Below are 26720 nucleotides of genomic sequence, written 5' to 3' on the forward strand. Positions count from 1 at the left end.
GTTGGGGGGGGGAGAATCGCTGTGCTGTGCGGGCGGGGCCGCTGTGCTGCGTGTTGCGGGGGGGGGGGCAGCGGTCGGAGGTTGGGGTTCAGCGGGCGGCCCCGCGCTGCCCTTCGCTCGGGGCGGTGCCGGAGGTGCGGGAGGGGCTCCGCAACCTCGGAGCCATGGCCCCCCCGCCGCACTGCTATGAGGGCTTCGTGGAGGTGCGGGGGCTGCGGGATCAGGTGCGGAGCGGTGACCTTCCGACCCCCCCCCCCCCCTTCAGACCCCGTTCCGCCCACAAAAGGTGTGCGGTGTCAGCGCCCCCCCCCCCGCACACACGCACGCACACCCAAACTGTGCCCCCCCCCCCCGTCCCGTCCCGCAGAGCTGCAGGAGGCGCTGGGCCGGGCTGCGCGGGGCGACGCTGTGCTTCTATGGGGCGCCCAGAGAGAAGAAGGTGCGGGGATGGGGGGGGGGCGGGGGTTGGGAAACCCCCCCTGTGGGCATCCGAGGGTTGAGAGCTGTGGGGTGGGGGAGAAACTCGGGTGGGGAAACCCCGAGGTGGCGCTTTTTTGTTTGTTTTTTTTTTGGGGGGGGTCCGAGGGTGGGACTCGAAGGGTGGGAATCCCCCTGGTTGGGGATCTGGGGGGGGGGGGGGGCCATGAGAGGGGAACGCTGGGATTCCCAACGTTGGGAACTCTGGGAGCTGCTCAGGAGGTGGGAACGTGGGAACCCCCCCCCCCCACCTCCAGCATTGGGACCCCCGTGTGGGAGCCCCCCCGCGTGGAGCACCAACGGGCTGGGAGCAGTGGGGTGGGAGCGATGGGGGGGGCATTGCTGGGACACCCCTGGGTGGGACCCCCGAGGTGACGCTTTGCTGGGGTGGGGACCTCGAGGTCAGGGTCCCCCCCCCCAGGGTGAGACCCCTCGGGTGGGAGGAGAGAATTGAGAGTGGGTGAAGTCCACAGATCGGGAGCTCTGCACCCCCCACCTCGAGACGTGGGGACCCCCCTGGGTTGGGACCCCCCCCCCCCCGGGCTTTGCAGGGTGGGCACAGCGTTGGGACCCCCAGACTGAGTCCTCTCCCAAAAGAATGGGGAACGGGGAAGAGGGGGGGCATTGGGGGCCACGGCTCGGCTGCCTCCATCCCCCCCCCCCCCAGCCCCTGGAGCTTCTGGACCTGGATGAGCTGGTGGGGGTACAGAAAGAGGGGGGGGCCCTCGTCCTCCAGCTGCGGGATCAGAAGGTGACACTGAAGGTGAGGAGTGGGGGGGGGGGAGGTGGGGGGAGGCAGTGGGGCTGGGGGAGGACATGGAGGGTTGGGTGGGGGGGGCACAGGGTCCTTAGGGGGGGGCTGGGGGGTGAGGAATGGGGGGGGGGGCAGAAAAGGGAATTTGCAGATGTGAGGGGGGAGGGGAGTTTAGGGTTGGGGTGTGGGGGCACAGGGTTGGGGGTCCGGGGGATGCAGTATGGGGGGGGCTCACGACCCCCAGTCCCTTGCAGGCAGACAATGTCCAGGCACAGGAGCTGTGGCGCGGCTTCATCCTCACCATGGCCAAGGTTGGTGGGTGCCAGTGACCCCCGCCACCCCCCCCACCCCCACCCCGTGTCTCAGTGTCCCCACATCGTGTCTCCCCCCCCACACACACACACAGATGGAGGTGCCCACAGACCTGGAGCTGCTGCCTGGGCACATCTTCCAGCTGTCGGAGGCGCTGCGCCAGGAGAGGGAGAACCGCCGGGGGGCACGGAGTGTGGGGACAACTGCAGTGCCCCCGTGAGTGGGGGGCAGCAAGGGGACCTGAGGTTGAGGTGCCATGGAGTGGGGCGACACGGAGTGGGGCGACACGGCTTGGCTTGGGATGGCTTGGCTTGGATGACATGACATGGCTTGGGGTGACATGGCATGGCTCGAAGTGGCACAGCATGGATTGCAGTGATGCAGCATGGCTCAGCTTAACATGCACAGGTTGGGGTGGCATGGCTTGGGTGACATGTAGCAATTCAAGGTGATGTGACATGGCTTGGGGTGACATGACATGAGTTGAGGTGACATATTGTGACTGGAGGTGACATGGTATGGCATGGGGTGACATGAGATGGCTTGGGGTGACATGCCATAGCTTGGGTGACATGGCTTGGGGTGACACTATGGCTCAGGTTGATGTGGCATAGGTTGGGGTGACACTACATGGCTTGGAGTGACATGGCATGGCTTGGGGTGGCATGGCATGGCTGCATGGCTTGGGGTGAAACTGTGGCTCAGATTGACATGGCATGGTTTGGGGTGACATGGCATGAGGTGACATGGCTCAGATTGGCATGACATGGCTTGGGTGAAATTATGGCTTGGATTGACATAGCGTGGCTTGGGATGACATGGCATGGGGTGACAATGTGGCTTGGGATGACATGGCATGACTTGGGATGACATGACATAGGCTGACATGGCATGGCTTGGGATGACATGGCATGGGATGACATGACATGGCTTGGGATGGCATGGCTTGGGGTGACGCTATGGCTTAGGATGACGTGGCATGGCTCGGGATGACATGAGATGGGGTGACATGGCTTGTGTTGACATAGCATGGCTTGGGATGACATGGCATGGGATGACATGGCTTGGGATGACACGACATGGGATGACACGACATGGGGTGACATGGCATGGGGTGACATGGCATGGGGTGACATGACATGGGGTGACATGGCATGGGGTGACATGGCATGGGATGACACGGCATGGGGTGACATGACATGGGGTGACATGGCTCGGGATGACACGACATGGGGTGACAACGTGGCTCAGGTTGCCATGGCTTGGGGTGACGTGTTGCGCCTCGAGGTGCCACGGCACGGCGTGGGGTGACACAGCGTGGCTCAGGTTGGCTGGGGGAGCTCGTGGTGACACGCTGCACCCCGGGGTGACCCCACCCCCACCCCCAGCATGCCCAGCTGCTTCTTCGACGTGTCGCGTGCCGAGGCCGAGCGGCTGCTGGAGCGCAATGCGGGCGGTGGGAACGTGGTGCTGCGCCCCGGCGGGCACGGCCAAGGCTTCTCCATCAGCACACGGCAGGTGCAGAGCGGGTGAGCGGGGTGGGACCCCCCTCCTGTGCCCAGGGTTGGTCCCGGGGTTGGGGTCTCCTTGGGTGGGGGTTGGTGACACCCGCTGAGGTCGCCTCCCCGGGCAGCGTTGCTCTGCTGAAGCACTACAGGGTGGTCAGCGTGGCAGACGGGTTCCTCGTCGACGTCGATGCGCCGGTGAGCGCCGTGGGTCTGACCCACAGACACCCACTGTGCCCCTATGGGATGGGACCCCCCCCCCCAGCTCTGGGCTGAGGATCAGGGATTGGGACCCCTCCCTTCCCACAGAGCTGGGATCCCCCCCCGAGGGACTGGGGCCAGGCAGCCCTGGAGCTGGGACCAAAGGGGTGGGAAAGCAGGGATTCCCGGGGGGCTGGGAACCCGAGGGATTAGGAACCCCAAGAGACTGGGACTCAAGGGATTGGGGACTGAATAGCAAAGATTTATGGGATTGGGACCCCCCAGGGGTTGGACCCCAGGGACTGGGGACTGAATGCAAAAGATTAATGGGACTGGGACCCCCAGGGGGCTGGGAGCCAGGTGACCCCCCAGGAGAAACCCCCAAACCAGGGAACCCCACAGCTGAGACCGAAAGGGCAAGGAACCAGGGGACTGGGGGCTGAATGGCGAGGATTTATGGGACTGGGATCCCCTCTAGTGGGGCTGAGGGAGCTGCAGAGGGTCTCGTGGTTGTGGAGGGGGGGAGGGGGGGTGAATGACCCCATATCCTCTCCCTGCAGCATCACTGCTCCTCGCTGGACGAGGTGGTGCAGTACTTCGTGGAGCAGAGCAGAGGCAGCCTGCAGCCCCTGCGCCGGGAGTACAGCATGAGGCTGGGTGGGCGCCGGGGGGGGGCGGCTGGGGCACAGCGGGTGTTGCAGGATGGGGGGGGAATGTGGGGCAGGGGAGGGCCGGAGTGAAGTTTATGGGGGGGAAGAAGGGGGGATCTTTGGCTTGCATGGGGTGAAGGGGCTGCGGGACGGTTTCTGCGGGGTGGGGGGGGGAGGGGGGGGTCTGTGATGCCCCCATTCTGCCTCAGAGTTCGCGGAAGCAGATGATAAAAGCTCGGAGGTGACACAGCAGCCATGTAAACCCCCCTCCTGCCCCCCCGCCCCCCGGCACCCCCCCACGGCGCAGCCCCGCCGGCTCAGGGCCCCCCCCCCGCTGCCAAAGGCAACACCGAGCCCACGGCACGCAGTGAGAGAAGGTGAGTGTGGATGGGGGAAACTGAGGCAGAGGGGGGAGGAGGGAGGGGGGAAAGCACTGCACCCACGCTGCTCTCCCATGCAGGTGCCGGCAGCCCCCCCCGCTCAGCGCCCCGTCCGACCCCACGGCGCGTCCCACTGCTGCCCCATGGGCACAGTGCTGGTGAGGGGGGGTCTGGACAGGGCTTTGTTTGGGGGTGGGGGGCGGTGGGGAGCCCATGACGTGGATCTGCTTTGCCCCACTGCCCCCCAACCCCCAGCAGACATCACAGAGGAGCTGGCTCAGAAGCTGATGGCGCGCCGTGCTCTGAATGAGGACTGATGGGGGTCAGGGAGGGGGGGTTGGGCTGGCTGCCCCCTCCTTCCCTACCACCTGTGGGCGGTGGGGGTCACCTGCCCCCTCCTGACCCCCCCTCACGCTGCCTGGCCTCGAAGCAGTGGCTGCCCATGGGTTGGAGGCCCCAGGTTGGAATACTGGGGGTGCACACAGCCCAATAGCAGCACATGGTGGTGAGGGGTTCGAAGGGGAGGGGGGGGCACACAGCCCTGGTGGCACTACAGATAATAAAGCTGCCCATCCCACCACCCCACTGCGCTTCCTCCATGTCCCAGCCCCCCCCCACACCCCAAAAGTCCCTCCCCCCCCCTTTGGCTGTCCCCAAATGCAGCTCGCACCTCTATCCCGCTTTATTAAGGCCAGAAGCAGCTGTCTGTGGGGGGCAGCGAGCCCGGCCCTGTGCCAGTGTTGGGGGGGGCACACATGGGGGAGGGACCTGAGGGTCACAGGTGCCCCAGCACCCCAACCCAGCATCCCATGAGGGTCTGGGGGGGGCTGACACCCCCTACCTCCCCCCCAGCGCCTGGAGCGTGGCGAGGACAGAGTGTGATGGGGTAAGGGGGGGGTTGTGGTTATGGGGGGGGTGATGGGTACATTCAGTGCTCTGCCCCGGGGGGGTCGCTGGGGCTCTTAGGGCAGGCTGGCCGTGGAGCTGCTGGCCGCGCTGTTGCGTTTCTGGAGGCATTTCACAGCGCTGGGCACCTGCAGGCCCGAGGAGACGTGGAAGCTGCCGCACCAAACCTGGGGGGCACAGGGGTAGCGGTGGGCATTGGGACCCCTCACAGCCCCCCCCACGATCCCACAGCCCCCCTCCTACCCCCCCCCACCTCAAGGCATCCTTACCATGAAGGCCGGCAGCACCGGCTGCGCAAAGCGTGCCTTGAAGGTGTGCAGCAGCTGCTTGGTGCGGGCGTTGTAGAAGGACAGGAATCCTGTGGGCACATGTGGGTATGTGTGGGGCACACATAGGGGCACACGTGGGGCACACATAAGGGCAGGTGTGGGGCACACATAGGGGCACACGTGGGGCACACATAGAGAGATGTTTAAGGACACACGGACACAAAAGGGGGAATGTATGGAGCACATAGGGACAGGTGTGGGGCACACACAGGGGCATGTGTGGGGCATACATGGGGCTCATGGGGCATACATGGGGCACAGTAGAGACGTGCATACACGGGTGCATGTGGGCACATATAGGGGCACACAGTGGGGCATTTGTGGGACAGATATAGGGGCACACAGGGAGCACATGTGGGGAACATGGAGACACGTGTGGGACACAAAAGGGGACACATGGGGCAAATGTGGGGCACACAGAGGTGTGGGTGGGGCACACATAAGGGCATATGTGGGACATGTGAGGCACAGATAAGGGGCACATGTGGGGCATATATGAGGCACACATAGGGGCACGTGTGGGGCACACAGGGGCATATGTGTGGCACACATAAGAGCATGTATGGAGCACACAGGGGGGCACATGTGGGGCACACGTGGGCACACAGGCGTATGCGTAGGGCACGCATGGGCACGTGTGGGACACGTGGGGGAACACATATGGGCATGTGTGGCATATAAGGGCAGACATGGAGTATACAGGAGGGCACCTGGGGCACATAGGACCACATGTGAGGGACATGTAAGGGCACACATGGAACACACATGGAGCACAAGTGGGACACTTGGGGGCACATACAGGGGCACGTGGGGGCACACATGGAGCACATAGGGGAGCACACATGGGGCATACATAGGGGCATATATGGAGCACACTTGGGGACATGCATGGGGCACACACATGGGCACACGTGGGGCACAGAGCTCCACCTCTGCCCATCCACCCACCCCAGCAGTGCCCCACACGTCCATCGCCCCACACCCGATCCCAGGAGCAGCTCCCACCTTCATGGAAGTTGCAGTAGACGCCGATGCAGTCGGGCACGGGCACATCCAGCACCTTGGCCTTGTTGGCGTGCTTGGCGCTGAAGCTGACCTGCAGCCAGTTGTTGAGGTGGAGGCACCACGACGCCGACGTCTTGCCCAGCTGATCAAACTTGCCCAGGCTGCGATACGCCACCCCAACACCGAACGCTTTGCTGTCACGGTCGTACCTCACCTCCCAGTAGTGGTCGTCACCATCGATCAATGTGTCACCTGCGGGCACACGGCTGCCACGTCCCCCCCCTCTCTCTGTGCCCCACATTTTCCCCCCTCAGGCCGTGGCTGCTGCTCTCACCCAACACCGTGTAGGATTCGGCGGTGAAGCGATCCCTGCCGGCGCGGCTCAGTGACATCCGCTTGGGTGACTGCACAGCCCTGGGATGGAGGGATGGCGGTGAGGTCGGTGCCACCACCATCACCAGGAGATGGCTGGGGTGCTGTTACCTGGCGGGGGAGTTGGCGGGCGATGCGGTCCTGCCCTTCCCATCCTTCTCACGTGTCTTCACATCCTGCACCTTTCCGCCCGTGGCGTCCCACTCCACGCTGAAGTCCTCCACGCGCAGGTTCTGGTGGCACGTGCTGGCATCCAGCCGGAACATGAACGCTGGGGACAGCCACCATCAGTGCCACCCCCACCCCACCCCCCACCAGGTGCCACCCCCCCGGCACCCACCTCTCGTCTCCAAAGTGACTGCCTCAGAGAATTCTCCAGCCACGGCTTTGTTGCACGCCCGCACCCGGAAATTCATGTATTTCATGTCAAACTTCAGCCCTGCCGACACGCACAGCCAGGTGACAAACTGGGAGCACTGGGACAGCTCTGCTCTGCACCGACCGGCCCCACATCCTCACCAGACAGAGTGTATTCAGTGCCTTTAATGCCCTCCACCACCATCCAGGGCTGCTCCTCCTTGGCTCGGGGCGGCCCCTCGAAGTTGGTCCTGCGGTACTCCAGCACGTAGTGGTCGATCTTGCTGTCCTCATCAGGCATCCTCCAGGACAGCGTCACGCAGTTATCGGCCACCAGTGACTCTGTCAGGTCGATCTCAGGGGTGCTCGGCACTGCCCGGGAGGAGCAGCATGTCAGTCCCCCCCCTCCCCAACACAGCATCCCCGGACCCCCAGGTGTGGTGTGATGGGAGGGCTGACACCGTGAGAAAGCACCCATTGAAACCTGGCACCCAGAGCTCCCTGGATGCAGCACCTATGGCCCCACGCACCCCAGCACAGCCCCAGAGCTCCCACTGAGCCCTCTGTGCTTCTACAAAGGCCACCACCACATCCCCACACCCCCCACACGCAGGGGTACCTGGCAGGAAGGCGAGGGCTTGCAGCAGGCGGCGCTCCTGGGCAAAATCCACCATCAGGTGGCTCATGTTGTCGCTCACCTTGGCCTTGAGCGAGAGGCGGAAGGCAGGAGCCATCGTCACACTGGGACACGGGGACAAAGCATCAGCCAGGCTGGGAGACGGACCCAGACCCCCCCCAACCCCGACTGCCAAGAGGGAGCTGAGGAGGGTGGGCAGCACCCTACACCCGCATCCCCCCCTCTGTAGCTGTGGGGTGAGGGTGGGGAGACGCCGACGCTGGGGTTAGTTGGGCATGGGGGGCAGCAGGGGGCACCGTACCTATCCTTGATCTGTTTGGCAGCCTGGAGAGCGCAGAGGGAAAGAGGAGAAAAAGAAAGCAGGTGAGACAGCAGTGCCAGGAGCCAGCGTGCTGCAGCGTGTCCTGACATCGTGGCCTCACAGCACAGCATCCCTGCAGCATCCCTGAAGCATCCCTGCAGTGGCACCCACAGCATCCCTGCATCCCCACAGCAGTACCTGCACAGCACAGCGTCCCCTGCGCCCACCGGCGTGCCATGCAGTGCAGCATCCCCATGTCCCCACCCCGGTGCACTTACATCCCTTTATCTCGGATAACAGAAGGTGCCACGCAGCACCTGAGGCTCTGGGTGATACGGGGGGTCCCAGGCCCTAACCAAGCCTGGCAGCGGGCAAAGCCAGCCCAGCGTTAACGAGGTGCCCAGCACAGAAAGAGAGGAGCGTGGCCGCCTGGGGCGAGCACAGTCAGAGTGGCACGAGCCAGAAGGTGAGGGGGGACAGCACAGCCTAGCCTCCACCTCCAGCACACAGCGCTGGGGCAGCCGGGCAGGGATGGATGGCAGCTCCCAGCATGTGCACCTGGGCGAAGTCGTGGTTGTTGGCCGTCGCCAGGGTCTGGTTGGCCGTCTCCAGCAGCTCCTCCGAGCTCTCCAGCGCTTTGGCACACGCCGCCAGCTGAGCCTGAAGGACACAGAGCTGCAGTGTGTGGTGGGGGCAGGCAGTGGGTGGGCAGGGCAGGCGCTCACCTGCAGCTCGTAGGTGCGGCTGGCGCGGTCCTGCTTGATCTTCATCAGCATGCTGTCCTTCAGCTCGTCCAGCAGCGCATACAGCGACTGGAACTCCCCCTCCAGGTCCTCCTGCACTCGTGCAGAATTGTCCTGGTGGTGACAGCACACGGCAGCAGGTGATGGAGGCGGCCATGAGCACCACCCCTCACTCTGCCCCCATGTGGGACCCCCATGTGGCAGTGCTGCTGACGGGGAGGGGGGGACGTGTGGGGCGTTGAGTTACCTCCACATTCTGCAGCATCTGCTTGAGGGAGTAGATGAAGTTCTGGATCTCTTCATTCTTCACGGCCAAAGTGGTGATGATCTTCCGCAGCGCTTCCTGCCCGGGGGGTGGGGGGTACATTGTCAGTGTCCTCCTGGATCCCTTCTGAGCTCAGCCACCCCCTGGGTCCCCTCAGCCCCACACCCCCGACCCCACGGGACGCAGCACAGACACAGCAATGACTTGGCAGCGGGTGCGGGCGAGCTGCCAGCCGGGGGAGGGCATGGGGGAGGGCCACACCAGCGCTGCTGCTGTGCAGCCAGGCAGGACTGGGGGAGGTGGGGAGGGTGGAGAAGCTCCCAGCAGCCCCTGCCCACACCTTTGCCCCTCCATCTTCAACCCCTTCATCCCCCCCTCCAGCCCTCCTCCCATTCCCCCACACCTGTCCCTCCGTCCTCACCACCCTCATCCCCTCTCTCCTCCATCCCACCCCCATCCCTCCATCCCCACCCTCCACCCCTCCATCCCCATTCCTCCATTCTCCCTTCATCCCAACTCCCTCCATCCTTTCCCCATCCCCCCCCAAGCCCTGTCCCATACCCGGCCCGGCCCCACCTGGTCGCCCATACCGGGCCGCCCCCGCCGCCTCCAGGCCCTGCCGGCACCAACAAAAGGGGAGCGGTTCCGTCCCCGCTCCGCCCCGCCCGCAGGGCATGCTGGGAAGCGTAGTCCGCCTTCGGGGCACGCCGGGATGCGCCCTATTGCCGGGCGACGGGCCGCGGGGCATGCCGGGAAGTGTAGTGCGGCCGCGAGGCGTGCCGGGATAGGTCGCGTTGCCGCGGGGTGTGCTGGGATATGTAGCATTGGCTGCGGGCGGGCGCGGGGCACGCCGGGAAGTGTAGTGCGGCCGCGGGGCGTGCTGGGATACGCCGCATCGCCATGGGGCGGGCGCGGGGCATGCTGGGATGTGTAGTCCCGTGTAGGCCGTGCTTCACCCAGAGGGCCCAGCCCCCCCCCCAGCGCAGGGCTGAGCCCCCCAGGAGGGGCTGAGCGGCACCGCCGCCTTCAGGCCCCGCTTCCCCCCCGCATCTCAGCCCCCTCCTGGGGAAATGGGGCCCCCAACCCCAGGGCAGGGGGGGACAGAGGAGGCTGCGGGATGCGAGTGCCTGGGGAGGGGAAGGAGCCCCCAGCGGGACCCCCAGCCTCGTGGTTGTCACCGTGAGGCCACGTGGGCCGCAGTGCTCTGGGGTCAGGATGTGCCTCCAAGGGAGGGGACACGGAATGGTGGCACGTCTGGGTCAGCTCAGTCCTCAGCTGGGTGCTGGGGTGGGATGGGGGTCGGGGTCTGATGCCATGGGGTCGGGGGCTGATGGGGGTCGGGGTCTGATGGGGGTCAGGATCTGATGCCACGGGGTCATGGTGTGCCGTGGGGTCAGGCTGTGACACTGCGCTGTCCCCCACCCCACGCAGCTCCCTGCGCTGCAGCAGGAAGCCGTGGCGTCACGGTGAGGGTGACAGGCAGACCGGGTGCTGTGGGCACAGAGGAGAGGACAGCCCAGGGATGGGGACCTCATGGGGACAAAGGAGCCGTGGGGATGGTGCCTGTGTGGGGATGTGGAGGTTTGGGGTGCTCATCCCCCTCCTCGGTGGTGAGTGGTGGGGATATGAGGGGGTTGGGGGACTTGGGGCTGTGGGGTGGGGACAGGGGGGCGCGGAGGGGCTGCGGGGATCAGCCTGGGATGGGGGGCTGCCAGGGGTGTGTGTGTCCTGAGGGTGGAGAGGGAGCGGGGAGGGGTCTGGGACAGAGACAGACAGACATGAGGACAGGATGGGGTCAGAAAACATCACTCAGACCCCACTCCTACCCCATCCCCCCGTGCCACTGACCACGTCCCCATGTGCCACATCTCCGCAGTTCTCAGCCCCCCCAGCTACAGTGACCCCCCCACACAGCCCCCTCGGCAGCTGTGCCAGCGCCTCACCTCTCAATGCTCCTACATCCAACCCAGACAGAACAGGGACAGAGATGGGGACAGTGGCTGTGGGTGGGGGGGCACGGCAGAGGCGGTGAGGATGGGTGAGGGGACGCGGAGAGGAAAGAGAGCTGGTGTGAACAGGAAGGGGACAGCGGCGGTGAGGACAGGATGGGGACGTGTGTGGTCAGTGTCTGCGGCCAAGCAGAACACAGAAGCAGGACAGAGAGCATCCCAGCGTCCCCATCAACAGCAACGGGGCCGTGGTGGCACTGGGGGACCTCGAGAAGAGCCACGTGCCCGGCCATCATCCCCCAGAGCCCCGTGGTGACCCCAGTGCCGCTCCCAGCAGTGGGAGCCCTGCAGGTGAGCCAGGAGCCAGCCAAGCTGCGGGTGGCAGCGGGCACCAACGTGTCCCTGTGGTGCCAGCTGGTGACAACAGAGCCGTGGTCCCTGGCCCGCATCTCGTGGCTGAAGGACGGGGAGCACGAGGTGCTGTGCACCACCCGCCTGTATCCCAAAGCCGCTGCCGTGCCCTGCGCCACCCCCCGCCTCCACCTCGCCTGGAGCCCACCCTATGCCAACCTCAGCCTCCACGGGGCACAGGAGGGCGATGCAGGAAGCTACGTCTGCTGCTTCGCCATTGAGAAGCCCTACCTCGCCATGGCCGCCGGGAATGGCACGCTGCTCAACGTCAGCGCAGGTATTCAGGAGGCACAAGGGGGTGGGCTGTGCCCCGCTCTGCTGCTCCCCCCAGGCAGCATTCAGTGGGGTCTGGGGGACGTGGGACCCCCAGGAGTGTTGCTGGTGATGTGGGGTCTCTGCATGGCAGCACTTGTAGGGTCACAGCATGGAGTGGGGATGGGGGCTGCGCAGCTCTGACTCTGCTTTCCCTTTGCTGCAGGAGCTGATGGAGTGCACGGGGCAGGTATGTGTGTCCCCACCGTCCCCCATGCCCCCCCAGTGCTGGTGGCAGTGACGCAGCAGCCCAGCTGGCTGTGCTTGCAGAGCAGAAATGGAAGCTGTGGGGGGCTGTGGGGGGCACCCTGCTGCTCATCGGGCTGATCTCCTTTGGCTGCTGGCGCTGCAGGAGGAGAACAGGTAACCCCCCCACCTGAGCAGCACTGTGCCCACAAACCCCCGTGTCCATTCACCCCACATCCACCCACCCACACCCCTGCCTGAACGCTGTCCCCAAATACCCCAATCCCCCTCTCACCCTCTGCCCCAATCCTCCACACTCCCCTCCCACTTGGCAAACACCCCTCTGCCCGTGCACCCCATGCCCCACTCCCCCCTTCCCTTCAGACCCCTGGCTGCTCCACTGGGTGCCTCTGGGGCTGGGGGCTCTGCCTTTAGGGCCGTGCCTGCCCTGCACCCCACAATGCCCCCGCTGTCCCCCAGACACCTCAGACATCTACGTGAACGTCACGCTGCGCCGGACCCCGAGGAACAAGAGCCCCCAGGGAGCAGCTGCTGGAGGACAGCGCGTACAAGGGGGGCTGGGCCGAGCGTGGAAGCCTCCCAGCCCTAAGGGGTGACCCCCCCTCGTGCCCCACAGCCCCCGATATCAGCAGGGACAGCATGTGAGCGATGCGCTCTGCTCTGCTTCACACAGGAAGAGCCCCCGCTGGGTTGCAGCATCCTGCCGCCTCGCTTCCTGTCTTCTTGCGGCGCCTTCCTGCCCCCCAGCATCCACCCCTGGGGGCAACCACTGCCCCCGGGACCCCCAGCACAGACCCCGAGCACTGGGCAGCCCTGGGGCTGGGGGCACAGCACCGTCCCGTGGCCCCCCGAGTTACAGGGACGCCGCCGTGCTGTCCTGTGTCCTCGTTTCTCCTTGCACGCAGTGCCTGCGCTGCCTGCAGCAGGGCTCAGCCCGATCCTGGCACAGCCCCACGGGGGGCACTGCTGTCAGCCCCCCCTGCAGAGCATGGGACAGAGGGGGGCCAAGGGTGGTTCTACCCCAGTGCTGGGCCACGTGGGGTTACACATCCAGACACCAACCCTAACACCAACCCAAACCCTGACCCTAACCCTGATCCTAATCCCAACCCATCCTGATCCGTAACCCTAACTCTGACCCTGATCCTAACCCTGACCCAAACTCAAAGCCTAACTCTGACCCCAACCTGAACCCAAACCTGACCCCTAACCCAGACCCTGACCCTCACTCTGCCCCTAACCTGAACCCAAACTCAGTCCCTTTCCCAATCCCGCTCCCTTAATCCTAACTCTGGCTCTGGCCTCAAGCCAAACCCAATCCCAAACCCAGACCCAAACCCAAACCCAAACCCAGACCCAAACCCAAACCCAGACCCAAACCCAAACCCAAACCCAGACCCAAACCCAGACTCAGACCCAGACCCTGACCCAAACCCAAACTCAAACCCAAACACAGACACAGACCCAGACCCAAACCCAGACCCAGACCCAGACCCAGACCCAGACCCAGACCCAAACCCAAACCCAAACACAGACCCAAACCCAAACCCAGACTCAAACCCAAACCCAGACCCAGACCCAGACCCAAACCCAAACCCAAACCCAAACCCAAACCCAAACCCAGACCCAGACCCAGACCCAGACCCAAACCCAGCGCTCCCATGGGGCAGCAGGATGGGAACTCCCCCCACCCCTCTTCCCCCCACACACCATAGAGTTCAACCCCAAGACGTAGCAGAGCGTCCCAAAGCCTTTAATGGGAACACCCGGGGTGAGGCTCCCCGGCTGTGTGGGGCTCAGGGTGGCTGTGCAGCCACAGGGTAGAGCAGGGAGAGGTGCCGGGCACCGCGGACGGGCAGCGCCCGCGCCGTGTAATGCCGCACAGCCTCGGGCACGGAGGGGAACGCGGCCCCAGCGCGTCCCAACACAAAGTGCTGCTCCCGCGTCCGCGTCAGCTTCACGTGCACGAAGCCGTGGCTGCTCCTGGGGGGCAGAGCAGGGAACGCGTGGGGCAGCGTGGGCACCGATGTGGGGCTCGTGTATCTCACAACCCCGTTCCCGTAGGGCGGCCCCACGACGTACCGGAGTGACAGTGAGTAGTCGTCGGGGCTGGTCTCGCAGTCCCTCACCAGGAAGCTGCCCTCACGGCACAGTGCCAGCAGTGTCTCGGCGCCCGCGCGCCCGATGGGGCCGTGGTACCACCTGGATGGGGCACGGTGGGGTTTGTCACCGCAGCTCTTGGCACACGGCGTCCCAACGTGGGGCACTGCGTCCTGCCCGCGCTGCTCGGGGACCAAACTCAACGTGGGGCACCAAAGGTGGCAGCCATCTGTGCCACCAGGATGTCGTGCCGTGGGGCATCTGCTGTGCCATGGGGTGTCCACGCCATGGGGACCCAACTGTGCCATGGGGACCCATCTCCACCACGGGGACCCAGCTGTGTTATGGGGATGTCTATGCCATGGGGACACATCACTATGATGGGGACATCCATGCCATGGGGACTCCATCATAGGCACCCATCTGTGCCATCAGGTATTTTCTGTGCCATGGGGACCCAACTGCACCACAGGGGTGCATTTTCTGTGCCATGGGGAAGTCTATGCCACGCGAGCCCATCACCATCATGGAGACCCATCTGTGTTATGGGGACCCATCTCCACCACCTGTGTTATGGGGACATCCATGCCTTGGGGACCCAACACCATCATGGAGGCATCCATGCCATGGGGACCCATCTCCACCATGGGCACCCATCTGTGCCATGGGGTATTTTCTGTGCCACGGGGACCCAACTGCACCACAGGGACCCATGCGTGCCATTGGGATGTCCTTGCCATGGGGACCGATTCCACTATGGGACACACCTGTGCCACGGGGACCCAACTGCCCCATGGGGACCCATCTCCACCACAGGGACCCATTTGCATCGTTGGGTTGTCCATGCCATGGGGCACCTTCTGTGCCATGGGGACATCCGTGCCATGGGGACCCACCTGCACCATGGGGCCCCTCCTGTGCCGTAGGGACCCAACTGCATCACTGGGACTCATCTGTGCCATTGGGATGTCCACACTATGGGGACCCATCTCCACTATGGGGACACATCTGTGCCATGGGGACCCAACTGCGCCATGGGGACATCCATGCCATGGGGACCAGTTCTATCATGGAGCACTTTCTGTGCCATAGGGACCCATCTGTGCCATGGGGACCCAACCCCCACCATGGGGACCCATCTCCAATACAGAGACCCATCTGTGCCGTTGGGATTTCCATGCCATGGGGACCCATCTCCACCTCGGTGACCCATCTGTGCCACAGGGATGGCCTCTATCCCCTCTGAACCATAGGGACCCCACTCCCCCCCCCATACCCTTCCCCCCCACAGGGCCTTGTCCATGCCATCCATGACGTTTGGGTTCAGATTAGGGTCAGAGTGAGGGTGAGGGTCAGGGTTTGGGTTAGGGGTCAGGTTTGGGATCAGGTTAGGGTCAGAGTTAGGGTCAGGGTTATGAATAAGTTTGGGTCAGGGTAAGGTTCAGAGCCAGGATCAGGGGCAGGGTTAGGGTTATGGATCGGTGCCACCCCACTTTGGATGGGGCCCCCACACTCACACTTGCTTCTCCAGTGGCAGCGAGGTGTCCACGTGCCCTGGGCTGGGTGGGCAGATCGGCCTCGTGCCCGGTGGGGGCCGGGGGGGACGTGGTGGCTGTCGGGACAGACTGGGGGAGCGCTCAGGACTCTCAAACTGCACTGCAGGGACAGAGCGTGCTGTCACCACACTGAGGTGTCCCAGCATCCCAAAGTGGTACCCACAGGGGGGGAGGGATGCTGGGGCTGCAGGGTGGTACCCATAGGGGCTGAGGATGCTAGGGCTGTAGAGTGGTACCCATAGGGATTGAGAGATGCTGGGGCTGTGGGGTGGTACCCACAGGGGCTGGGGCTGTAGGGCTATATGGGGTGGTACCCATAGGGATTAAGGGATGCTGGGGCTGGGGGGTAGTGCCCATAGGGGCTGAGAATGTGGGGCTATGGGGTGGTACCCATAGGGGCTGAGGATGCTGGAACTGTGGGGTGGTACCCATAGGGATTAAGGGATACTGGGACTGTGGGGTGGTACCCACAGGGGCTGGGGCTGTGGGGGCTGTGGAGTGGTACCTATTGGGATTGAGGGATGCTGGGGCTATGGGTGATGCCTATAGGGGCTGAGAATGCTGGGGCTATAGAGTGGTACCCATAGGGATTGAGAGATGCTGGGGCTGTGGGGTGGTACCCACAGGGGCTGGGGCTGTGAGGGCTGTGGGGTGGTACCCATAGGGGTTAAAGGATGCTGGGGCTGTGGGGTGGTGCCCATAGGGGCTGAGAATGTAGGGTTATGGGGTAGTACCTATAGGGGCTGAGGATGCTGGGAATATGGGGTGGTACCCATAGGGGCTGAGAATGTGGGGTTATGAGGTGGTACCCATAGGGGCTGAGGATGTGGGGCTATGGGGTGTGGTACCCATAGGGATTAAGGGATGCTGGGGCTGTGGGCTGGTACCCATAGGGGCTGAGAATGAGGGGCTGTGGGGTGGTACCCATAGGAATTGAGGATGTGGGGCCGTGGGGTGATACCCATAGGGATTAAGGGATGCTGGGGCTGTGGGCTGGTACCCACTGGGGCTGAGGCTGTGGGGTTGGGGCTATGGGGTGGGAGGGACGCCGGCACCTGCGAACGCCCGTGAGATGTGATCCTTCTTCCACTCCCAGGGCTGGTCGTACTCATCAGCTGGGCGCTCGTCGTCGCGGGGCAGGCGGCTGTCCCGGGCTGCGCCCCCCCCCGTGCCCTCACCCACCTTCTCCCATCCCTCGCAGGGGGTGTCGTAGAGCTGTGGGCCCCGCTGCGTTTTCACCCGCTGCCCCTCGCCGCGCCGTGGGCGCCCTGGGGGACGGGCAGGGCTGTGGGGAGCAGCGGGGGCCGGGGGGGCTGCGGGACCCCCTATGGGGACGGGGGTGGGGGGGGGGGGGACGCGGTGCGGTGTCACCCACCTGCAGCCTCGCGGGGGTCTTCATTGCCGCCCTCGGGCACCGAGTCCTGATCGAAGGGCTCCGAGTATTCGCTCTCGTTGGGGCCCTGCAGAGCGGTGGGACGGGACCCCCATGGAACCCCCCCACGTCCCCCCCCCCTGCGGTCCCCTCCGCGGGTGCTCCCAGCTCTTTCCCCGCTGTGTTCCTTTGTGACCCATCCCTCTCCTCTCCTCCCCCCCGGACCTCCCCCATCCCCCACCCCAAATCCCCCCACTTCCCCCTTCCCAATTAATTCCCTCTCCCAGCCCCCAGTGCCCCCCATTCCCCCCCCATTCCCCCCCAATTCCCCCATTTCCTCTCCCGCTCCGCCCCACCCCCAAATCCCCCCGCGGTGACCCCACACCTCTCCCCACCCCCCCCGCTCCCAATTCCCCACCGTTACCCCATCGTTTCCCATCCTCCCCACTGCCCCATCGCACCTCCCCCCCGCACCCCCCCCGGGTGCCCCCTCCTCACCTGTTCCAACCGACCCGGACCCCCCACCCTCACCAGCCGGTGCCGGGGGGAGGCGGTCCCGGTGCCGGTTCCGTGGGGGCGGCGCTCACCGCCGCTGTAGTCGGGTTGGGGCGGCCGGGGGGGGGATCGCCGTGCCCCCCGGCCCAGGTATTCCCGCAACCATTTGGCCATCGGCACCGCGGGACCACCGGACCCCCCCGCAGCCGCCGCCGCCGCCGCCGCCGCTTTGTGTCACCGCCGCTCTCAGCGCGGACCGGAGCCCCTCACCCCCCCACCCCCAGTACCGCCCCGCAGTGATGCTCCGGAGGGGGGCGGAGGGGGGGGGGGGGGAGGGAGGGCTGAGCCCCCCCCACCCAACCGGGGTCAGTGGGAGAATCGAAGTGGCACCGGGACAAAAGCGGGCCGGCGGCCGCGGGACCCCCGGGGATCGGAGCTGGGGGCGGCCGATCCCCCCCCCCCCGCACCAAGAAGGTTCCGCGGACCCCAACATCTGTTGGCCCCAGAGGGGTGCGGCCCCCCCCGGCTCAGCACAGGGGCACGAGGACCCCCCCCCCCCCATCCTCTTCCTAGGATATTTGGGGCGGGGGACCCAACCGCAGCCCCGCTCCGCTCTCCCCGAACAAAGACCCCTTTCCTGCTGGGGGGGGCACACGGGGGGGGCACACAGGACACCGGGCGCCGTCCCATAGAGCGGCCACGGGCAGAGCTTGGAGGGGGGGAAGAGAGTCAGCCACACCGGAGCGCCTTTCCCCCTCCACCCCACAAAGCCCCGCAGCCCCAGCGCCATTTGCGGTGGCTTCGTCGGGTTAATTAGCGCCCGACCATGGGGAGGGGGGGAGAAAGAGGGGGGGGCTTTGACAAAGGGGACGGCGGCACCGGACCGCGCTCCGCTTCGGGCCAAAGCGGCTCTGGGTCTCCCTCTGTGGGTCAGAACCATAACGGACACACGGACCCATCCGTGGGTCAGACCCTATAAAGGACACACGGACCCATCCGTGCCTCGTGAACTCCCACTCTGCTGATGAAGCAGACACAACCAGTTCCAACACACCCCGTTTATTCACTGATTGGGGTCCTCTGTGGGCACAGCCAACCCCACTGCTTCTCCCCACAGCAGCCCCACACAGATCCCAAGGAGGGGGCAGAGAAAGGAGGGGGTTCTTGGCTACAAAAAAGCGCTGAGCTCACGTCCCCCTGTGGGGGTAGGAAGACCCCAGAGTGCTGTTTGCACAGCAGGAGGGTGGGGGGCTGCTGAGGACAGCAGAAAGGACGAAGAACACAGTCCTGTATGGTCCCAGTGCTTCCCAGCACCACGCTGGGATGCATCACCCCAAAGTGCAGGATTGGTGCCCGCAGCCCCACTGCAGGACTGGATGTGTGGGGTGGGAGCACCGCGGGGCTGAGCGGCTCTGGGGCAGCTGCTCTCAGCCAGGCAGGACAGCAATGTGTGATCCCAGGGCTCCTCAGTCACTCTCGCTGTCTGTGTATGCTCCCAACATGCTGAGGGATGATGTGGTGCTCACGGTGCTGGGCAGGGAGCCTGGAGGGTGAAGGGAGAGCAGAAATGGTCAGTCCTTCCCAGGGGAGATTTTGGGAATGGGGAGGGGGAGAGGAGGAGCTCAGCTTCGAGTCTGTGAGCTGCCAGCTGCATCACAGCACAGAGTGCACAGCTCAGGGCTGAATCCTTGTAAGACACACTGCTCCTCCAGCAGCACTGATTGCAGTGGGCAGACGAGGAAAGGTGAAATGCAGGAGTTGTCCCTCCCCACAGATCCCCTGGGGGCACAGGGACCCACTGAACCAAAGGCTTAGGACCAACCAGCACAGAACCAACCCCATCTGCTCTCCCCCAAGCCTCTGGCCCTCTGCTTTCCTGGGTCGTCCTGCTTCTTTTGTTCCACAGCTCCAAATTCCCAAACTCTGGGAGGTTGTACAATCAGGCCCCAGCCCAAAGCAGCCCTCCCACCGTGACACCCCACTGATTTCCCCACTGTGGTGGTTCCTGGTGCTCTATCAGAACACTGCAGTGTCCTTTGGAAGCTGCTGTCCCCACCAGGCTGCCAGCAGCTCGCCTCCCCCAGGAGAGGGGACAGCTGGGAACAGGGACAGTCCCTACTGTGACACCACCACGGCCCCATCTGCCCCACAGCAACTCAAACGGGGAGCACTGGGGCTGCCAGACCCCACATGGGCAGTTACCAGTGCTGGTTGTGGTGCCTCGGTTCTCTGCCCCATTAACCTGGGTGGCACTCAGCTTCTGCTTCCTGGCTGTCACCAGTGCAGCCAGCTGTGACTTGCTGTTCCATTTGCCCACGCTCCGCTCCCAGCTTTCAGTCTTCAGCTTCTTGCTCTGGGGCTGAGGGTCCTGCGGGGCGGAGCGGGAGCATTAGGGATGTGTGGTGTTGTGATGGGGAGGCAGAGGGAGAAGGGGCACTGAAAACACAGACACAGCTCTGAGGAGCACCTAAGGAGGCAGGGAGCTGAACAGGGCCATGCAGGTGGTGCCAGGCGTGCCTGCAGGTTGTCCTGCTGCCAAACTGAACTCCCTTGTGCCCACAGAGCAGCACAGGGCTGGGGAACACAGCTCGGATTAACCCCAGCCTGGCTTACAGACACGGCTGCTTTGATTCATCCGAATGGACAGAGGTCCCTGCGGGCACGGATCGACATCAGAGAGCAGCAGTGCAGGGGGCCCTGTTGGTGGGGATAATCCCTCCCTTGCAAGCCAGGCACTGAAAGCTCTTTTGTCCTGCTCGTCTCCAACATGGATGGAGGAAAAGCAAAGGAGAGGCCGTCCCAGGCGGCTGATTCACCGCTGGTAAATCTTTGGAGGGCTGAGATTGTGCTGGAGTGGGGACTGAGGCCCGGGGAAGGCTGAAGGGGAAGGGATGCTGCATCCTGAGCTCCAACCCAGCTGAGGCCACCTCCTTTGTCAGCAGCCACAGACTAAAATCACCGATTGATCCCTCTCTGCTTTCGGCCCAGTGCACAGGATGCACGCTTTCCGAGCTGCTCATGCGTGACGGGCAGCAGGGACAGAAGGAGCAGTGCAGAGCCCAGGGCAGCAGCAGGGAGGAGCAGCAGCAGGAGGACGAGCCTCTGCCCCCTGCTCACCTCCTGCAGGACGTCTGTAGGCTTTGCCTTCACCACAGGTTTGGTTCCTGGTTTTGCTGGCTCTTCGTCAGAGTCGGAATCTGCCAGCAGCCGGCGGTTCTGGGCCTGCTCCAGCATGGCTCTGCGGGGACAGAGGGCACGAGCTGAGGGTGAGAGATGGCTCTGCCCCGCCACCACGAGGAGCAGCACTGTGCCTGTGCTGCCTGCTGCGTGGTGCTCCCCTACTGCTGGAATTCAGCAGCAGGACCCACATTCTCAGGTGTTGGGTTTAAGTCACCTTCAAGCAGTGCCCAAAGGCAGCCTGATGCAGCTGCAGACAACCTCTCTCCCCACGAGGACACTTCCCACAAGCCAGGCTGTGCTGTCAGCCCACACCAACACCACCTCCAGCATTTGTGTTTCTCTCCCCTCCCCTTCACAGCCCTCTGGTTTACACCCCACCCACACAGCCCCTCCAATCTCAGGCCCCTCAGGCACTGCCCTCACTGCACAGCCATCAGGGTGCTGAGCAGATGGCAAGATGTGGTCCTTCCCCACAGGGCTGGTTTCACACACGTGGCAATGCTTCCAGCCTGCTCACTTCATCTCCTGCTCATCCTCCTCCTGCTCCCTGCGCTTCTGCTCCTCCTCGTATTCCTTGTACTGCTGCAGCATGGCCTCAAAGTCAACATTTGCCTGGCGCTGGTTGAGCTCCTTCAACTCCTGTAGGTTCTCCAGAACTTCCATCTCCAGTTTGGAGTCCTTGGTTCTGTTCTCTAGGACCTGGGTGACCAGAAGGAAGCCAGGTTTACACAAGGCAGCAAGGCCTGCCAGTAAGGTCTAGCACAGCCTCCCTGGGTAGGGGAGTAGGAAGCACTTTTCAACACCTTCATTTCTGAGTCAGGCACAATAGGAAAAAACAGCCTGGTGCAAATTCCAGCACAGGAGGAAACCTCCTGAGAGCAAACAGCAATACCTCACAAGTCTGGAGAAGCTATAAGGTCGTGCTGAGCAAGGTACAGCCGGACAGGGGAGGAGAGAGGTTTGCCTTCTGCAGAGAACAGCATTTTCCAGTACCTTCATGGGATTGTTCAGCTCCTCCTCTTCCCTCTCCTTCTGAATCCTTTTCTCCTCTTCCTCCAAGAGCTTCTCAGCTTGGAAGTTACGAGTGGCTCCATGCTCCATGGTGTAGTCTGTGTTCTCAGGATCTGTCTAAGGGAAAAGTAAGGCAGCAAATTCATTGTCCCGGGGCAATCCTACCCCAGTCACACCGTGGCTACGATTCCCCAGTTTCATCCACGCCGCTGGGCAGACAAACAGCTGCACCCTCCTGTTCAGCTCCAGAATGCACTCAGGCTCAGCCTGTGCTGGGACAGCCCTGTTCCCCATCAGACTGAGCCCACGACCACAGAAAGCAAGAGAGCAGAAAGAAAATATTTCACCTTGAAAGTGATCTCAGCCAGGCACCGTGTGCACTTGATGTAGAAGCGGAATATGGGAAGTCCCAGATACACCTCATTCTGAACCGTCTCCTTACGGGCGTTAAACTTCTTCCCCTTATAGATGTATTCCCCACACGTCTTGCAGCTAAAGAGAAGTCACAGAATCACAGAATTGCCAGGGTTGGAAGGGACCTCAAGGATCATGAATCTCCAACCCCCCTGCCACATGCAGGGCCACCAACCATCCCTCCTAATGCTAGACCAGGCTGCTCAGAGCCCCATCCAACCTGGCCTTGAACACCTCCAGGGACGGGGCATCCACAACCTCCCTGGGCAGCTGTTCCAACACCTCACCACTCTCTCTGTAAAGAATTTCCCTCTGACATCCAACCTAAATCTCCCCTCCCTCAGCTTAAAACCATTTCCCCTTGTCCTGCTGTCACTCACCCTTTCAAAGAGTTGATTCCCCTCCTGTTTGTAGGCTCCCTTTAGGTACTGAAAGGCTGCAGTGAGGTCACCCCACAGCCTTCTTTTCTCCAGGCTGAACAAACCCAGCTCCCTCAGCCTGTCCTCATAGGGGAGGTGCTCCAGTCCCCTGATCATCTCTGTGGCTCCTCTCCAACAGTTCCCTGTCTTTCTTGTACTGGGGGCTCCAGACTTGGATGCAAGTCCATAGCACAGCATTAGAAGAAGAGAACAAAAGAGACGCCAGCCCAAATTCACTCCTTTGGAAATCTGGCACCCACAACCCCAAAATCACCTATAGTGTCTCTTCCCTCTCCTTCCTCCCTTTTCTTCCAGCCCGGTTCATCTCTAAGCACTGCAGCCAGCAGCTCCCTGGCAGAGCGAGGAAGCAAAACAACACCCAAACAAACTCCCCTCCCCTACAGCCGCTTCCTTCAGCCCCACGGCGCCTCTTACCGCATGTTGAACGGGGCCATGAGCCGCACCACATACTGACGGTCCTTCGGGAGTTTGAGCTTCGGGATCTTCGCAGGATCGAAGTCCGGCGGGTAATATTTCTGCAGGGGCGGAGCAGAGAAGGGCACGATGTGGGCACAGAGCGGCACAGAGCCGCCAAGCAGCTCCCCAGCACCGCCCGGGGAGCTCCGAGGCCTTTCTTAGCCCGAAGAGCCTCCCGAGCCACCAGGAGCGCCCCGAGGACGAAGCGGAGCGCCCGCAGACCCCCGGCCCACCCAGGAGCCCCCCGAACTCACGTTCAAGACTTTCCGTTCCGACATGGCTGCGCGCCGCCCTCAGCGCCCCGTAAACAGCGGGGTCAGCACCGCCCGCCGCTTCCTGGGAACGGCTCCCGCCCCCCTCCGCCTCTCATTGGTGAAGCGGGATGCTGCCTGAAATGTTCTCCTGTTCTATTGGTTGATTCTGCCGCTCGTCAAAGAGCTCCGCCCACATCCCGGAAGTTCGTGTGCCGCCGCCCAAGGGCCCGCCCTGCGCCGCGACCCGAAGAAAGGTTCCGGGGCGGAGAGGGGCCGGGAGGGGGGACCTGGGGAGCTGAAGCAGGACGAGGCGGGGGGGCCGGGACGGAGGGGGGCGGCGGGGACCGAGGCGGGTCCTGGGGCGGCCTGGGACCCAGTTCGGAACGTGGAGGGAGGCCACAGACGCTGTCTGGGGCTGGGGGCTGTATGTCTGAGGCGTAGAGACCAATAGGTGCCGGGGGGCACAGGGCCCTCCTTAGGGACCGGCTGAGCCATAGGGGCCGGCTGAGGCCGTTAGGGGCCGATTAAAGCACCCCCGGCCCCCAGCTGTCCCCGCGCTGTGCCAGCCCAGCTCAGCACCCCACAGCATTTTCAGCTTTGCAGAGAACACCACAGGTGTGGGGCAGGGGTCAGAGCCCCAGGATGGTTTATTTATGGGCTGCGTGTGACCAGCAGCGTGATCTCTCCTGTACTGCTCTGCAACTCGGTGGTGCCTCAGTTTACCCCCGTTGGGGGGCCAGCAGAGGCTGAGCTGAGACCCAGCAACTCATCGCACTGATGCTTCTGCATCACAAGGCGGGGGGCAAAGTGGAGAAGGAAGAGAAACCCACAGCCGACACGAGCCCCAGGGCTGGACGAAACCCAGCAGCGATGCTGGGCAGCGGGGTTAAACACGGGGGGTCCGTGGGGGCTCTGCCCGCAGCCCCACACCTGGCTCCAACACCCCGGGGTCCCGGCGGGGGCTCCAGGCCGCCTGCGGGCACTGCGGGGCTCTTCGCTGTGATCCACGGCTCCCCCAAGCGGTCTCCCATCTGTCCGAACGGCCACGCTGCGCCCTCCGGCTGCGCTCCGGCAATCCAGGATGAGCGCAGAGCCCCTCCGTGCGCTCCGAGGTGCCCAGGAGGCCCCCCCTGCTTCCCTCCTGGAGGTACCTGTATTACTCTCAGGAACCTGAGAGCATCCCCTGGGCTCTGCAGAGTGCTCTGAGGATCCCGGGCTTCTGCCCTGCGTGCCCCACCTGCCTCTAGGGCACAGTGGGGAGCTCTGGGAGCACAAGAATTGAGTTCTGGGATTCCTCTAGGGCACAATGGGAAGTCTCCAGGTCAACCTAAAGCGCACTGAGAAGCTCTGGGAGCAGTCCTGGGGTCTCCTGGAAGGCCTCTAGGGCACCCCACAGCACCCTGAGGGGCTCTGGGAGCACTCCAGCCCAGGGGTATGCTGTGGGCTCCAGGCCCCCAGGATGCCCCATAGCAGTAAGGACTGCTGTGTGCAATATGAGGCGCTGGGCTGGATGCTGTGATGTGGCAGGGTTGGGGAAAGCTGTTTGAGATGAGGCTGTGGGGAGGGGGAATGACCCCAGGGAGGGGGTCTCACCTCAGCCTTCCCTGCAGACAGAGCTGGGTCTGTGCTCCAATGGAATCCAATTTTAGGAATGGCTTTGCTGGAAACTCTCATCCCAGCAGCAAACTGGCACAGTCCCAGCAGCTGTGCCGGGGGTGCTGGAAGCTTTGTGTGCAGCACTGCTCAAATGCTCCGAGCTGGGAAATACATCTGGACTATAGGAGCAGTGATAAAGCCTAAATTCAGCCCCCCCCCCCTGGGCAGCACCAAAATCCCATTTGGTGCCACAGCAGTGGGGGAAGGGAGCAGCTGTGTGGCTGTTGAGAGCATCTCTGGAGCACCACTTTTTGCTGTGGGTCACTGCACTGAGAGCTGCTGCCTTGGGGAGGGCTGGGAAACACAAGATGTGTTTTTGTGGTGACCTCACAGGCAAACTGCTGACTTTGAGACCCTCTGACATTCGGGGGCCTGGGGGTCACCGCTGCCATCCCCATTGAAACAGAGTGGGTGTTGTGATCCCTGCCGACCTCCAGGCCCTCCTTGTGGGGCACAGCTTGGAGTGATGGACCTCACGGCTCTCCCCATAGCCCTGTGGGCTGCAGGGAATGCTACCCACGCTCTCCTGGGGACGGGTGGGTTCGGTGGAAACCTCTCCATCTGAATACGGTTTTGCTTCTCGTTGCTTCTCATTTCAGTTTCACTGGGAATCCAGCAGGACGGGCAGATTTGAAGATGCTGACGGTGAGCAGGGGGAGCAGTTTTCTTCCTGCGGTGGCTGGCACCACATCTGCCTCCCCATCCCATCCCATCCCATCCCTCGCTGCTTCCCTTGCTCTGAAGGTTGGAAACTCCCCCGGCTGAGCCCGAGAGCCAAATCCGGCCCAGGGAGGCAGTGACTCAGTGCCTTTGATTCAAAGGCAGTGATGTTATCTAAGCCCTGAGAGCCTGCTGCCCCTCCCCAGCAGAGCCCAAGGAGGGAACCTGACAGCTCCAGCACCTCCCTGCATCTGCCGAGGGTTGGGGGCCAATGCTGTGCCTCGTGAGCAGGGTGGGAGAGCTCAGTTTATCCCCATGGCCCCACTTCTCTTCCCCCCAGCAGTGCAGAGCTCGCAGCTGGCTGCCCCCCACCGCCCCTCACAAAGGCAGCAGCCCTCAGCCTGTCCTTGTTTCGCCCCTGCCCGGCGCTCCTGTCCTTGTTTTGAGGCTCTGCCTCCACTCCTCCTTGTGCAGGGGATGGCGGCGGATGGGAGCAGGGTTTGGTTTCCAGGAACAAAGCGGGAGCAGGCTGAGCACAGGAGCTCTGTGTCCTCTCAGCACTGCAGTGTTTGGGTTTGCTGGAGGGATGCAGCACGCAGCCTTTGCTCCTCAGCTTTTCCACACACCCTGAAAGCAGCCCGGCCACGCAGGGCACGCAGCCATCCCAAATCCCATCCACGGGGCTGGGGGCAGCAAACAGCCCCCAAACCACACTTCGGTTCCTCTGCCCTCAGCTCGGGCTGCAGCACCTGGTCTGGAGGTTGGTGACCCTGCACAGAGCAGGGGGCTGAAACCAGGTGATCGTTTTCAACCCAGGCCATTTTATGACTCTGTGATTCCATGCTTCTATGGGTCTTTGATTCTGTGATTCTGTGTTATTCTATGATTCTGTGTTTCTATGATTCCATGGTTCTATGGGTCTATGGTCTATGATTCTGTGATTCTGTGATTCTATGATTCTGTGATTCTATGTTATTCTGTGTTTCTATGATTCTATGGTTATATGGTTCTGTGATTCTATGGTTCTGTGATTCTGTGATTTTATGTTATTCT

At 63.4% G+C, this 26720-nt stretch overlaps 5 protein-coding genes across 12 annotated transcripts; 2 read left to right on the forward strand and 3 right to left on the reverse strand.

The window, feature by feature from the left end:
• Positions 1 to 41: 41 nt before the first annotated feature.
• Positions 42 to 4900, forward strand: STAP2 (signal transducing adaptor family member 2). 3 transcript variants are annotated; one of them, XM_090125983.1, is made up of 11 exons: positions 44 to 224; positions 368 to 439; positions 1145 to 1240; positions 1486 to 1542; positions 1638 to 1759; positions 2932 to 3072; positions 3177 to 3246; positions 3810 to 3906; positions 4109 to 4276; positions 4360 to 4437; positions 4535 to 4900. In XM_090125983.1, exons 1-11 carry the CDS (start codon positions 165 to 167, stop codon positions 4594 to 4596), a joined length of 1023 nt encoding a protein of 340 aa, XP_089982109.1. In that variant the 5' UTR covers positions 44 to 164; the 3' UTR covers positions 4597 to 4900. The 3 variants fall into 3 exon arrangements, with proteins under 3 accessions (XP_089982111.1, XP_089982109.1, XP_089982110.1); XM_090125984.1 differs by having other exon boundaries at positions 4538 to 4900; XM_090125985.1 differs by lacking the exon at positions 3177 to 3246 and having other exon boundaries at positions 42 to 224; positions 1476 to 1542.
• A 73-nt stretch (positions 4901 to 4973) lies between these two features.
• Positions 4974 to 9918, reverse strand: FSD1 (fibronectin type III and SPRY domain containing 1). The gene is made up of 13 exons (XM_031604660.2): positions 9771 to 9918; positions 9177 to 9272; positions 8912 to 9043; positions 8745 to 8846; positions 8187 to 8209; positions 7868 to 7989; positions 7411 to 7620; positions 7232 to 7330; positions 7003 to 7162; positions 6854 to 6933; positions 6520 to 6771; positions 5455 to 5543; positions 4974 to 5352 (listed from the first exon to the last, which is right to left on the reverse strand). Exons 1-13 carry the CDS (start codon positions 9780 to 9782, stop codon positions 5242 to 5244), a joined length of 1488 nt encoding a protein of 495 aa, XP_031460520.1. The 5' UTR covers positions 9783 to 9918; the 3' UTR covers positions 4974 to 5241.
• Positions 9919 to 10033: 115 nt separating this feature from the next.
• Positions 10034 to 13445, forward strand: TMIGD2 (transmembrane and immunoglobulin domain containing 2). 4 transcript variants are annotated; one of them, XM_090125981.1, is made up of 5 exons: positions 10034 to 10804; positions 11273 to 11831; positions 12033 to 12056; positions 12137 to 12229; positions 12533 to 13445. In XM_090125981.1, exons 1-5 carry the CDS (start codon positions 10559 to 10561, stop codon positions 12667 to 12669), a joined length of 1059 nt encoding a protein of 352 aa, XP_089982107.1. In that variant the 5' UTR covers positions 10034 to 10558; the 3' UTR covers positions 12670 to 13445. The 4 variants fall into 4 exon arrangements, with proteins under 4 accessions (XP_089982107.1, XP_031460541.2, XP_089982108.1 ...); XM_031604681.2 differs by having other exon boundaries at positions 11478 to 11831; XM_090125982.1 differs by having other exon boundaries at positions 11481 to 11831.
• Positions 13446 to 13721: 276 nt separating this feature from the next.
• Positions 13722 to 17835, reverse strand: SHD (Src homology 2 domain containing transforming protein D). Of its 2 annotated transcripts, XM_031604600.2 has the most exons (6): positions 17600 to 17785; positions 17105 to 17189; positions 16785 to 16997; positions 15691 to 15829; positions 14156 to 14275; positions 13727 to 14056 (listed from the first exon to the last, which is right to left on the reverse strand). In XM_031604600.2, the coding sequence occupies exons 1-6, from the start codon at positions 17768 to 17770 to the stop codon at positions 13870 to 13872; spliced, it is 915 nt and encodes a 304-aa protein (XP_031460460.2). In that variant the 5' UTR covers positions 17771 to 17785; the 3' UTR covers positions 13727 to 13869. The 2 variants fall into 2 exon arrangements, with proteins under 2 accessions (XP_089982245.1, XP_031460460.2); XM_090126119.1 differs by having other exon boundaries at positions 13722 to 14275; positions 17600 to 17835.
• An 804-nt stretch (positions 17836 to 18639) lies between these two features.
• YJU2 (YJU2 splicing factor homolog) lies at positions 18640 to 23454 on the reverse strand. Of its 2 annotated transcripts, none has more exons than XM_031604654.2 (8): positions 23352 to 23454; positions 23056 to 23156; positions 22135 to 22279; positions 21770 to 21904; positions 21294 to 21475; positions 20714 to 20834; positions 19839 to 19964; positions 18640 to 19139 (listed from the first exon to the last, which is right to left on the reverse strand). In XM_031604654.2, exons 1-8 carry the CDS (start codon positions 23373 to 23375, stop codon positions 19119 to 19121), a joined length of 855 nt encoding a protein of 284 aa, XP_031460514.1. In that variant the 5' UTR covers positions 23376 to 23454; the 3' UTR covers positions 18640 to 19118. The 2 variants fall into 2 exon arrangements, with proteins under 2 accessions (XP_031460514.1, XP_031460513.1); XM_031604653.2 differs by having other exon boundaries at positions 19799 to 19964.
• Positions 23455 to 26720: the final 3266 nt, after the last annotated feature.

This window comes from Phasianus colchicus, chromosome 28 (genome assembly GCF_987193195.1).
Source record: "Phasianus colchicus chromosome 28, bPhaCol1.hap1.1, whole genome shotgun sequence".
NCBI classification, from domain to species: Eukaryota; Metazoa; Chordata; class Aves; order Galliformes; family Phasianidae; genus Phasianus; species Phasianus colchicus.